Genomic DNA, 13405 nt, shown 5'->3' on the forward strand with positions numbered 1-13405 from the left:
ACTATGTAAAAACGGCAAACACCGTTACCTCTCAATAAATTATATAAGAAACAACAACCCGTATACCAGTTTTTTATTGATAGGAAAACAGAGATTATAAAAATTTAATTGAAATATAAAACTCATGTAGATATATATCGGACGTGCACAGTGAACACTAAAGTGACATCAAAACTGTGCTTCCTCCTTTCTATTTCTGCATATTACTTTCACTTCCTCTTTTATATTTTTACATATTATTGTTGTCTTAGTGGTTTTGTTTTTTTAACTTCAACGGTACAGTTATTGTTATTTTGTTTATTTTATGTGATTGAAACACCCCCAACCATGAAGTGTTTGCAAGGAAAAAACAGTATCTACCCAGAAAGCTATATTGTGTTAATTACAGAAGCTTTTCATAGCCTGACGGGGAATAAGGTGAAGAAGTTGGCTCTTCCGTGGGAATAAATGCCCCTGAGCCACATAATTGGGCACAAGTGTAATTAGAACGAGACCCGATGTGTCACATTACTTTGTATTTCTTTTCATGACAAGTTATTAATAAACTATTTTAAATGAATAAATTAAACTGATAGAGGGACTAGGAGGTAGATTTTCACAACACATCTGAGTTGCTTGGTATTATGTCTCGGCAGCCATACTGGGCTTGTTTTATCTCCCCTTATCTTCTATATGGAGTTCTACCAAAATCAAAAGCAACAGATGAGAAAATGATAAAAGATGTTTGAAAAATAGAATATATAAATATGACATTTATGATTTTTAGTGGAAAATTAACAGATAAGGTTGTTTTTGTTGCAGGATAAAAAGGTTAAATGCGATAATGAAAGCTTATCAAAAAAGCAGATGTTCTCTGACATCTAGACTATCGGATGTGTGAAGACCAGTAGGGTTCTGTATGTTGTCTCTTTCCAAAGGCCGTTCCAACCACTGTGAAACTGTTAGGCTATGTGCCCACGATGCAGAAATGAAGCAGAAAATTTCTGCAGCATTTCTGCATCTCCCTGGCAGAAAAAAACCCATGCAGATTGTGCATGCGTTTTTCCTGCAGAATACATGCGGATCCACATGCGGGTTCACATGCGTTTCCGCATGCAGATTGACAAGCGCTTTCCAGGCGATAGCATCACTTGGAAAGTGCTTGACAACTAGGTCACACTGTATAAATCCATGCAAACGGCATGGATTTATACAGTGTGAACCGTAAAAATTAAAACAAATCAAGCTATACTCACCCCCGAGGCCCCGGCGTGGCTGCAGCGCTGCTTCCTGGCTGGTTCCCGGCTTCCGGCATATCGCGAGACAGAGCGGTGAAGGGCCTGCGGTCACATGACTGTGACGTCACCGCAGGTCCTCAAACCATGCCGGCATTCAGAGAGAAGACGCCGGACAGGTGAGTATAAACTTTATTTGTTATTTTATTCTTTTTTTACAGGTACAATGGTACCCAGGTCTGGATGAGAGTCTCCTCTCCTCCAGAACTAGGTACCATCCGCACATAGAGACGCATAGAAGCCGCTTGTAAAAATGTACAGTCGCGGTTTCTGTGCGTTTCAATGCAAGTCAATGGCGGGAGTTCCGCTGCACTTCCGCAAAATTAAATGACATGCTGCGGATTTTTGTACGCAGCATAAACGCTGCGGAAAAATCCGCAGCATGTGCATAGAACATGCGGAATCCCCTTGGGGACCATGGGGTGCGGATTACCTAGCGTTTTACAAGCGTTTATGCTGCGGAAATTCCGCAGCATAAACGCTTGAAAAACGCTACGTGGGCACACAGCCTTAGCCCACTGCCATCCACAGCTTTCACTAATCTATGTACTGTGAAGTTAGAAATGGCAGACAATATATGGGTTTATTTATTGGGACGTGTTCAGTACAGGTACTTCGGATTATAGCATTTTTCAAAAAATTGCTGTTTTCGTCTATTAAAAATGTAACCTTTCTTTTAGAGGTGGTTATAATTTGGTTATCTTCATCGCACATTTTACTTCCATTCTATTGTAATATAATATATTCCTACAGTTCTCTATGTAGTATCCTGCACCAACAAGTGTGTTACATCTGCTTGTTCTTCATCTGCTCGTTCTTTATCCATAGGTTCTCTGTCTCTACATTATGCTGCTCTCAGATTAGGTAGCACAAACCTAGTGATAGATTCTCTTTAATGTGTGTAATGTAAATTACATTCAGAGGAGTGGCTGAGAATCTCCATTTATAAAGAAATATTTTAGGTTACATGCATCAGAAATCGCATAATGATATTAACTTGGTCATAAAGTTAGAAAGTGATAATACATGGGCCATTTTATTCATTGTGAAAGCAAGTTCCAGCTACAGGACCCTGCTTGCATTGTAGATTTTTTCTAGATGTCCTCTTTATTATGTTTGACTGATTTCTGCAGATATTCATTCTTAATAATTTTGAAGCACTGTAAATATTGTTGAGAAATATACTTCAACTGTCATGTTTGTATCATTTTAGATCCCAGCACAATTACTTGAGAATTACCCGCATTTTAAAAAGTCTTGGGGAACTTGGATATGAGAATTTTAAGTCTCCTTTGGTGAAGGCTTTTCTTGAAGAGTCTGTTGTTGAGAACACAATCCCAAACATGAAACAAAGTGCATTAGAGTATTTTGTGTATACTGTCAAAGAGAGAAGGGAAAGGAGGAAACTCTTACGCTTTGCTTCTCTTCATTTCCAACCACATGGGCACTTTATTTGGGGGCCACAGAAGAAGCAAAAGTCTGGGCAAAACAAAACTATAAAAAAGACATCTTTAAACAGATCTTTGAAGAAAAATCCACTAAAATCTAAGGATACCAAGACGGGAAATAGCCTAGAAAGACCCCAAAGTGTTTCAGTGGAAGACAGAAGGGTGGAACTAGACCAGGTTGATGACGTGAACAGCAAGGTAGAATGTGAGGATGACGGGAATGAGCAGGGGTCTAAAACTGAATCTGAAAAGGATGATTCCAGCTCAGAACATTCTCCACAAGCAGTGTTGCATCCAATCGTTGACTCTACCATTACATTGGCCAACCGGGAAGAAGATGATGAACTCTGCAAAGAAAGTAATATAGTCAGTATAATAATAGTTGATACGACTGATGAGAGCAATACAGATTGTTTGTGTAATCTGTCACCTAGTACTTCAACAAACTCTCATGTGACTGAACCCTCAGGTACAAAAAATTAAGTACACCTTAAATGGGAACTTTTGAGTAAATCAATATGAATTTTCATGAATGCGGCACAGGATCCTGTGTAATGTAAGGTGTAAAGCAATTTAAGGTCTTAGTTTACTGAAATAAATGTGACTTCAGCCCACAGAATAAGCGGCCTCCCTCCAGAGGCGACTGGTGCACTTTAACATGTATGAATAATGTTTAAAGCTAGGTCTAGATTTTTTTTTTATTACTTATTTTTACTGAAATTATTTAATTAGTTTAGTGGTGATTTTTCATACTCTATAATGTGTGATCACCGTTAACAAAAGTAAAGCCATACTGAAGCTTGTGATGTAGTAAAATGTTAATGATAAGGCAGTTTGATATTCTGCCATTTAACACGTATTGTGATAGTTTATATGTAAAACTAACAGACACTATCGATTTCACATTGTCTTCTGACCCAGCAACACAAAAATAGTTAGCAGCTTGAATTCCTGGTACTTGCTAATTATCTTTCATTTTCATCAAGTGCTACGTCAGTATGATGACAAGTTATTGCAGGTGCATTTAGGTAGTGGTGATCTGTGAATGGTTTGTTTAGAACATTGCTCTTCTTCTGTGGGACTATTCAAGCTCATAAGTATATAGAACAATGCTAGATTGTTTTTTTTAGACTAGAAAACACACTTAGTAAAGACAACAAAAAATAAGATAATAAAAATTTCTAATTTGGTGGTTTAGGGTACAGGATTGTCTCCTTCCATGCTGGTCTCATGGATTTTCTTGCTAAAAAGTACCTTTTCTGACAAAAATACACCAAATGCATTTTTCCCACTCTAAATTTGTTACTTTAAACGTTTATGTTGTTAAAGCATAATCCTTTTTTTGTTATAGACAGTAATAAAGGCAGTCGAGGTTTGTTTCACATCACAACTGTGGTGCATGGTCAGTATATGTGTACGCTGGCAAAATTTGCAGACATTGCCCATAAACATTACTGTCCTTTTGACATTTGTTTGGCCCGAATATGTCAAGATCCTGGAGTTGTGTGTTATTTTTCAGTAGAACTACATAAAAAAAAGTACAGTGCAATATATACAGGTTTTTATAATGGTAGACTTATGTAATTATCATGTGTCTGGCCATATATTTAGCAGGATCATTTGAAACTCTTCTCTGAAAATGAGCATGGTGTGAATTTAGCTTATTAAATACTGACGTTAATGACCGTTCTCCACAAAATGTGAAATTACGCTCAAAATATATTGTACTGATATATAGTACCGTATCACCCTGTATATTTATATTCCTTAGCACAAATGTATATTTCGGTTATCCCACATTTTATATGCACACTTTGACACTTACGTAGTAAGTCAGATAGTAAAATGTTATTTTCTTCCTACTAATAACAGTTAAATCATTTATCATGATTTCCCTATGCAAAAGAATGTAACATTATAGCGCACAAACTTGACCAATACTAGTACAAACGAAAATGTCTAAACATGTTGAAATGTGTAAAGTTAGTTTTTATTTGTTAAAAAGTAAGCTTGCAAATTGCTCCTAATTCTGTAAAATACACCATATGGACAAAAGTATTGAGCACCCACATGATATCACATTCTAAATCCATAGCTATTAATATGGAGTTGGTCCCTCTTTGCAGCTATAAAAGCTTCCACTCTTCTTGGAAGACTTTCTAAACATTTTGGAGTGTGTCTGGGAATTTTTTTCCTACTCATCCTGAAGAAGATTTATGAAGTCAGACACTGATGTTGAATGAGAACCCAGCTCACAATCTCCGTTCCAATTCATCCCAAAGGTGTTTAATGGGGTTGAAGACAGGGCACAATGTGGACCAGTCCAGATCTTCCACACCACACTCACCCAACCATGCCTTTATGGACCTTACTTTGTGCACTGGGGCACAGTCATGGTGGAACAGGAAAGAATCTTTCCACAAAGTTGGAAGCATACAGTTGTCCAAAAACAATCCCATAGCATTATCCCTTCTCCACCAAACTTTACAGTTGATACAGCGCAGTTAAGCACATTGTGTTATCCTGTTATTTTCCAAACCCAGACTCGCCCATTAGACTGCCTGAGAAGTGTGATTCATCACTCCAAAGTGCAGCATGGGTATACTTTATAACCACTCCATGGCATTGTGTTTGGTGATGGAACGCTTGCAAGGTCCTGCTTAACCAAAGAAACCCATGCTGTAAAGCTTCCACCACACAGTTTTTATTGTTAATGCCAGAGTAGGTACTTGTTATGGAGCTTGCAGAGCATTGGTGACTTTTATGCAATATGGGCCCGTTTATCAAAGCTTTTACACCAGAATTCTGGCGTAAAAGCATTGAAAAAGTCTCCAAATTTAGGCGCAACTCAGACTTAAAACCGCAGAGCTTGGGCGGGACACCACAGCTCTTCTAATTGATGACTAGCTGTGGCGTTTCCTTCAGGTACTGTAGTGAGATTTCTGGCATAGTGCATGGAGGCACATGGCACCCATCAAACACTCCAGATTCATGACGCAGCGTGCATCTCTTCATGAACCAGAAGCATCTGACTCCAGTATAACCCGTCATCAAGACTGGCGTAAACTATGTCGGTCTTGATGAATCAGGCCCTCTTTGCCTCGGCACTCAGCGACCTCGTTGAGTAACTTTATATGGTGTCCACTTCAAGGCTGCGTTGCTGTGGTTCCTAAATGCTTCCACTTTGGAATAATACCACTCAAGTTGATCATGGAATATTTAGGAAATAAAAAATTTCGCAAACTGATTTGCAATGGTGGGATCTTATTACAGTACCTCAATTTTAGTAAGCTCTTTAGAATGATCCATTATTTAAAAAATGTTTTATAAATCTTACATGGCTGGGTGCTTAATTTTATATACCTGAGACTGAAGGAAAAGCCTAAATTGAATGATAAAGAGGTGTGCCCTAATACTTTTGTCCATATAGAGGATTTATTTTGTATGTAATAATTTAGATTGTTAAAGCATATTTTGCATAATATGAAATATGGAAATTGTTCCACGCCATGTCTGTGTTCAGGTTTTATCATGAGTAGGAATCTATGACGTAATCTGTTTATATTAGCTGTTGATTGAAAAATGTCCAATTAATTTGCTGTTACTTATGACACTTGTAATCTGTAATCCTAAATCTAGAATGTTTTTGTAATATATTTATTTTTACAATATTTATTATTTAGTATTTTTTTAGTATTATTTTTACAGTATAGTATGAAAATCATATCATAAAACATATATTTCTCTATGGCTGTAGAATATATATACAAGTTGTAATGAAAATTCTAACTGTGCCTGTTGACACCAACATTTTAGTCGCTAATGAAAAACACATGCCCAGGTATTGTCTCTAAAAGTTAATATACATCCTGAATTATGCCCAAGATTTATAAGCCACTCAGATACAATATTAGCAAGGTGCATTGTCCGTACTATACATTAAAAATCCATTATACTTTGCCATTTCTTTTTCTAGTGCCTATAAAATAGGATTTTTCAGGCATTAAAGTTGTAAAATGATAAGATGTGAAATTATAAAGTTTATATAGAAATGTAGCACAGGTATGTATCAGGGTGCAGTTTATAACTTTGAGTGCACATAATTTCTAAATCTATTTTTGTAGTGTTGAATAAATCTGCTTATAACCTTAAAAGAGCAATCTTTCAAGAAGTAATCTTACAAATTACAGCCTCCTTATAATAAAGCTGAACACATGGCATCCCATTTCTTGGTTCTCCCTTGATCAGCTGTTTTTTCATAAGGGACTGTAATTAAATACCCGAGTCCAGGAGCAGACATACCATTGGACATGGCCACACAGGGGCCAAAGAGGTAGGGGGGGGGGTCTTCTACCTCAAAAGCCGCAAGCAGCTTCTATTACAGACTCACAAAGCGGTGCATTATAATGAGTTTTTGGACTTCAGAGAGCCCATAGTTCTTGCACAGGGACCCTTTTCTGTCTGTGTCTACCCCGCCATTCTTTCTTAAATAGCGCATTATACAGGACACTTTTAAATCTATGTTCTGTATTGATTTTAATTAGTCCTACAAAACTGATAGGAGTTCTTGATGGGGATTTTAGCTTTTACTAATAAAATTTAAAAAAGTCACCCACCCTTATCTTCTCAGTATGTTTTATTAAGCTTTGCATAACAAAGATAACCTGTAGAATTTTCATTAAAGAAATGTTATGTATTATCTAATAACCTCCACGAAGAAGCTTAACACTTCTGTTGAAAACTGAGAATTATTTGCATTTGTTTTTGTTAATTTAAAGATAAATGTTGGGACCCATATCACTAAATAAAGTGTTTGGCTCAATGCTGTCTTAGGAGTTCTCTATCATTACTTTAGTCTGCTGTACAGGTTTGAACATTTTCTGAAGACTTATACAATGCACTGGAAAAGCCAGACGTGCCGCTGGACAAAACCGACGTATGGGTAAATGAGTACAATTGACAGCTGTGAAGTTTCAGAGAAAAACATACTTTAAGAGCCGCCAGGGACCGAGCCATGCTGGAGACTTGTTGGACAGGTCTCTGGTAGCTTCTCCACTCCCTTTGCCTTGGAGTGAGAGATTTCTCCCTATACACGTGTGTGTAATCATAGCACTTAGAAGATGTTCAACCAGTTTTTCTTTACATATAGCAAATACTCAAATCCCAGATGTGTCATCAGAAAATTATCTCTTGCTTAACCACTTCGCGCCAGAGCCTGTTTTTGCCTTCGTGACCAGGCCAATTTTTTCAATTCTGACCACTGTCACTTTATGAAGTAATTACTCTGGAACGCTTCAACGGATTCCCCTGATTCTGAGACTGTTTTTTCGTGACATATTGTACTTCATGTTCATATTGTACTTCTTCGATATCACTTGCGTTTATTTGTGAAAAAATCGGAAATTTGGCGAAAATTTTGCAATTTTCAAACTTTGAATTGTCATGCCCTTAAATCAGAGAGATATGTCACACAAAATAGTTAATAAATAACATTTCCCACATGTCTACTTTACATCAGCACAATTTTGGAACCAACATTTTTTTTGTTAGGAAGTTATAAGGGTTAAAAGTTGACCAGCGATTTCTCATTTTTCCAACAAAATTTACAAAAACATTTTTTTAGGGACCACATCTTATTTGAAGTGACTTTGAGGGGCCTTTATGACAGAAAATACCCCAAAGTGACACCATTCTAAAAACTGCACCCCTCAAGGTGCTGAAAATCACATTCAAAAAGTTTATTAACCCTTCAGGTGTTTCACGGGAATTTTTGGAATGTGGAAGAAAACAATGAATATTTAACTTTTTTTTCACAAAAATGTTACTTTAGACCCAATTTGTAGTGCAATTTCTCATGAGCATGCTGATACCCCATATGTGAGGGAAAACCACTGTTTGGGCGCACTGCAGGGTTCGGAAGGGAAGGAGCGCCATTAGACTTTTTGAATGTAAAATTTGTTTGAATAATTAGCAGACGCCATGTTGCGTTTGGAGAGCAACAGTGGAAACCCCCCACAAGTGACACCATTTTGTAAACTAGACCCCTTAGGGAACTTATCTAGATGTGTGGTGAGCACCTTGAACCCCAAGGTGCTTCACAGAAGTTTATAATATTGAGCTGTAAAAATAAAATTTTCACATTTTTCCCACAAAAACGTTTTTCATCCCTTAATTTTGCTTTATCATAAGGGTAATAGGATAATTTGCACTATGAAATTTGTTGTGCAATTTCTCCTGAACACGCCGATACCCCATATGTGGAGGCAAACCACTGTTTGGGCGCACGGCAGGGTTTGGAAGGGAAGGAGCGCCATTTGACTTTTTGAATGTAAAATTTGCTTGAATAATTAGCGGATGCCATGTTGCATTTGGGGAGCCCCTGATGTGCCTAAACAGTGGAAACCCCCCCACAAGTGACACCATTTTGGAAAGTAGACCCCTTAGGGAACTTATCTAGATGTGTGGAGAGCACCTTGCACCCCCAGGTGCTTCACAGAAGTTTATAATATTGAGCCGTAAAAATAAAATTTTCACATTTTTCCCACAAAAAATGTTTTTCATTCCCTAATTTTGCATTATCATAAGGATAACAGGAGAAATTGCAGCATGAAATTTGTTGTGCAATTTCTGCTGAGTAAGCCGATACCCCTTATGTGGGGGAGAACCACTATTTGGGTACACTGCAGGGTTCGGAAGGGAAGGAGCGCCATTTGACTTTTTGAATGTAAAATTTTTTGAATAATTAGCGGACGCCATGTCGCATTTGGGGAGCCCCTGATGTGCCTAAACAGTGGAAACCCCCCACGAGTGACACCATTTTGGAAACTAGACTCCTTAGGGAACTTATCTAGATGTGTGGTGAGCACCTTGCACCCCCAGGTGCTTCACAGAAGTTTATAATATTGAGCCGTAAAAATAAAATTTTCAAATTTTTCCCACAAAAAATGTTTTTCATTCCCTAATTTTGCATTATCATAAGGATAACAGGAGAAATTGCACCATGAAATTTGTTGTGCAATTTCTCCTGAGTACGCCGATTCCCAATATGTGGGGGAAAACTACTGATTTGGTGTACAGCAGGGTTCGGAAGAGAAAAGAGCGCTATGTTGGCTGGGATAGGTTGCAGACACCATGTCACATTTGAAGAGTCGGTGACATGCCGAAACAGCAGAAACCCCCACAAGTGACCCCATTTTGTAAACTACACCTCTCAAGGAATTCATCTAGGGAAGTAGTGAGTATTTTTTAATTTTTAAATTTATACCATTGGGCAGTGAAAAAAACATAATTATATTTTTACTGCAAAAAAATGTTTTACCCTCAGATTTTACATTTTCACACAGGGCAAAGGGTAAAATTGGTGCCGAAATGTGTCACACAATTTCTTCTAAAAGTGGCAATACCCCATATGTAACTGTATCGTACCGCTTAGCCTTACGGCGAGATCTGGGAGGGACGGAGCGCTATTTGACAATTGGAGAACAAATTATTGTAGAATAGGCATTTGGATTTGGGAGCACAAAATTTTATGAATTTCTTTTGGGGGACAAGGGCCATTTCGCTTTTCCAGAGCCTTTCTGCTACCAGTAACTTGGAATATTTTTAACAGATGACGGACCTGAGTGGTGACTAGCTTTTTTTGAGGACTGAGTTGAAGCTTTTATTGGGAACATTTTACGTAACATTTATCCAGCGCTCGAGGCTGAGCACTTACATCGGGGTTTCCATCTAAATTTCCAAGTGATATAATTCAGATGAAACCCCTGCGGGATCCATTCACTGTAATGAGGCAGCAGAGTTACTCTAGACTCTGTCTGGCCTCTATTTAGCTGTGTCCTTTTTTTCAGAAGTGCACAAAACTGTGGCCAACCGCACTTTTATGTACGCCTAAAAAAACTGACACCATGGGATCACAGTCCAGATGACATCCACAGTGGCCTATATCTGCCTCATTACAGGGAATCTTCCGTCATGGGTTCCGTCTGAATCACGTATTTCAGAGATTTACACGGAAACTCTGGTGTAAGTGCTCAGCGCAGAGCACAGGATAAATGTGAGCAGAGCCTTACTGTGATTTTTGGGAGACATAATAAACAAATCAGTAGCAGGTGAAGAATTGGTTTTATTTATTTTTTACGCCGTTCCTCGTGCGGTATAAGTGATGAGATTACTTTATTCGTTTACAGCAATAGTACACTTACTGTATATTTTTTTTATGTCTTGGCACTTTTACACAATAAAACAATATTCTGAGAGCTATAACTTTTTTATTTTTCGGCTGATGGAGCTGTATGGTGGCTTTTTATTTGCGGAACAAGATGACGTTTTCAGCGTTACCATTTTTATTTCCATTTTGCTTTTTGATCGCATTTTTTTCCACTTTTTTTTGGCGATATGATGAGAAAGCATAGATTTTTGCTCCGTTTTTTATTTATTTTTATTACGGTGTGCACAGAAGGAGTTAATTAGTGTGACGGTTTTATAGATTGGGTTGTTTCGGATGCGGCAATACCAAATATGTGTACTTTTTTGTTTTTGCATAAATATACGGATTTATTGGTTTAATATTTTATTTATTTATTTTTATTTCTTTTGTGATTTTTTTTAAACAGTTTGAAAACATTTTTTTGACTTTTTTTTTACATTTTTACTTAGTCCCTGTATGGGACATTAATTTTTATTTTTCTAATCACTGATCTCATGCAATGTAATAGACATGTATTACATTGCATGACATCTTTTCTGACTGTTTCACAGTCAGTGTCTCCTGCAGGACCCCATATATGGCAGATCTGGAGGCGGTCATGTGACTTCCAGCTGCAATAACAACGGCAGGTCCTGGAAGACATCAGGGGGCCGTCGGAGAGGTAAGTTGACGACCCCCTCTCCTCTCACTATCTTCTATATGCCGCGATCACTATAGATCACGGCATATAAAAGATAGCAAAGGGTTAACATCATTGGGACCTGATCCAATCAGGTCCCGATGATGTCCCCTGTCAGAGCTATCGCTCTGCACCGGAACCGCAGCGCTTGCAGGACCCTGGGGGTCCTGAGGGCTGCGGGACCACCCACCATTTTTAAACGTCGGTGCTGCACAGAGCCCAGGCAGCGCCGATGTTTATGTACAGTGGGCGGTCCTGAACCGGTTAAAATCAGTGTTCTGTGTTAAACATGTATTTCATTTTTGATGGTAATATCCATATTTTAAAAATCCTGCCATCTTCTAGTTTCCACACTGATCTTTGAGCTTCATAAGAGACTAACACTTCTTTTTCTTAAAGGGTTATTCTCAAGTTGTTCCTTGAGTAGCTCACAGCTTTCCAGTCTCCTTTCTTCCTGATTTCTAGAGGGGCAGGCTCACCTCCTTGAGTAACAATTCTAGTGAGAAGCAGAACTATAGTATTAGTAGAGCTATAAAGCTCAGCACAAGTTTGGGTGTACCACATCAGCTTTTTAGTGGTTTTCTCTGAATCTACACTGTTACCACTATATTTGCACAAAGCGATAACAGTGGATTTGAAGAAGCACAGCTCAGGAAAGTGATAACTGTGATTAGGGGGACTGCTCTGAAAGCTGCTGATTGGGGCTGGTGATTTTACAAGATATATAACCGCAGTTCATCATATGCTAAGAAGGAGAAGGACGTAGGTGAGCAGATAACTCCTGCTAAGAAATAAATCAATGGGCTTGAGAGAGGTGGCTGGTATGTTATAAATTAACCCCTTGCCTGGAATGTATGTAGCTATTGTGCTACAATAGGCCAGGGTCTTGACAGACATTAGTGGCTGAGCTCCATGGAAACCAGCTGTACACTATGAAAAATAAATTCATTTATTGCAGGAGAATGACAGCAGATAGAAAAAAGCAAGTCATTTGAAAAACTTGCTTATTTTCATGCTAACTAAAGCAATGTAATAACATAAGAATACCCTTTTTAACAGAGGTTTCAGTACCATCTTATCATCACTTAGAGGATTACAATGAAAGGAAACATTTATACACCAATAACGAAAAGATGTACCTTTGACTATATAGTGGCATGTAAAAGTTTGTACACCCCTGGTTAAAATGACTGTCATTGTGAACAGTTAAGTTGAAGATGAAATGATCTAGGCCTAAAGTTAAATATCAATAGGGGATTAAGTTGGCGTGCACTCTGTCACGAGTCGAGGTGCTAATGCAATAGGCTTGTAGGCCCAAGCTAGTACAATGGAGTTAATTCATCGCACTCTCATAATTTTGAAAGAAGTGATTTATTTAGAGCAAAAAAATTATAAGATACTTTAACCAAACCAGAGATAGGTGACAACAATATAGCAAGTATAACGAGACGTTTCAGCCTGAATTGGCCTTTTTCAATTCAGTCGCTACTGGAAATCAAGAAATAAGAGTATAAATACAGAGTAGTATATACAAGCATATTAATATGGAACTGTGTCAATTATCACAGTGCATTAAAGATATTGACAAAACGGCGGGGCGTCGGATGTGACGTGTATCTGTGTCTGTATCCTGAAACCAGGCGTCCTGTGTTGTCCACCAATGACCTCTAATACTTTCGCATCCGATAACGCTACCAGCAACAGTATATTATCACTTGTTACTACATCTAATGATTTTCTCAGAATCCCTTCTGAGGAAATCCGCACAAGAGACTACGAGAAGGAGAGAAAGAGATTG

At 38.1% G+C, this 13405-nt stretch overlaps 1 protein-coding gene across 2 annotated transcripts in view; it reads left to right on the plus strand.

Moving 5' to 3' along the window:
• OGFRL1 (opioid growth factor receptor like 1) overlaps window positions 1-7544 on the plus strand; it is a 31782-nt gene extending 24238 nt beyond the window's left edge. For both annotated transcript variants that reach the window (XM_073675514.1, XM_073675515.1), the window contains exon 7: window positions 2488-7544. In XM_073675514.1, the coding sequence (XP_073531615.1) occupies window positions 2488-3205 (718 nt within the window). In that variant the 3' untranslated portion in view covers window positions 3206-7544. The remainder of the gene's footprint in view (window positions 1-2487) is intronic.
• The last annotated feature ends 5861 nt before the right edge of the window (window positions 7545-13405 follow it).

This window comes from Phyllobates terribilis, unplaced genomic scaffold (genome assembly GCF_046119375.1).
Source record: "Phyllobates terribilis strain yellow unplaced genomic scaffold, ASM4611937v1 Scaffold_3__8_contigs__length_932513732, whole genome shotgun sequence".
In the NCBI taxonomy this organism is placed as follows: Eukaryota; Metazoa; Chordata; class Amphibia; order Anura; family Dendrobatidae; genus Phyllobates; species Phyllobates terribilis.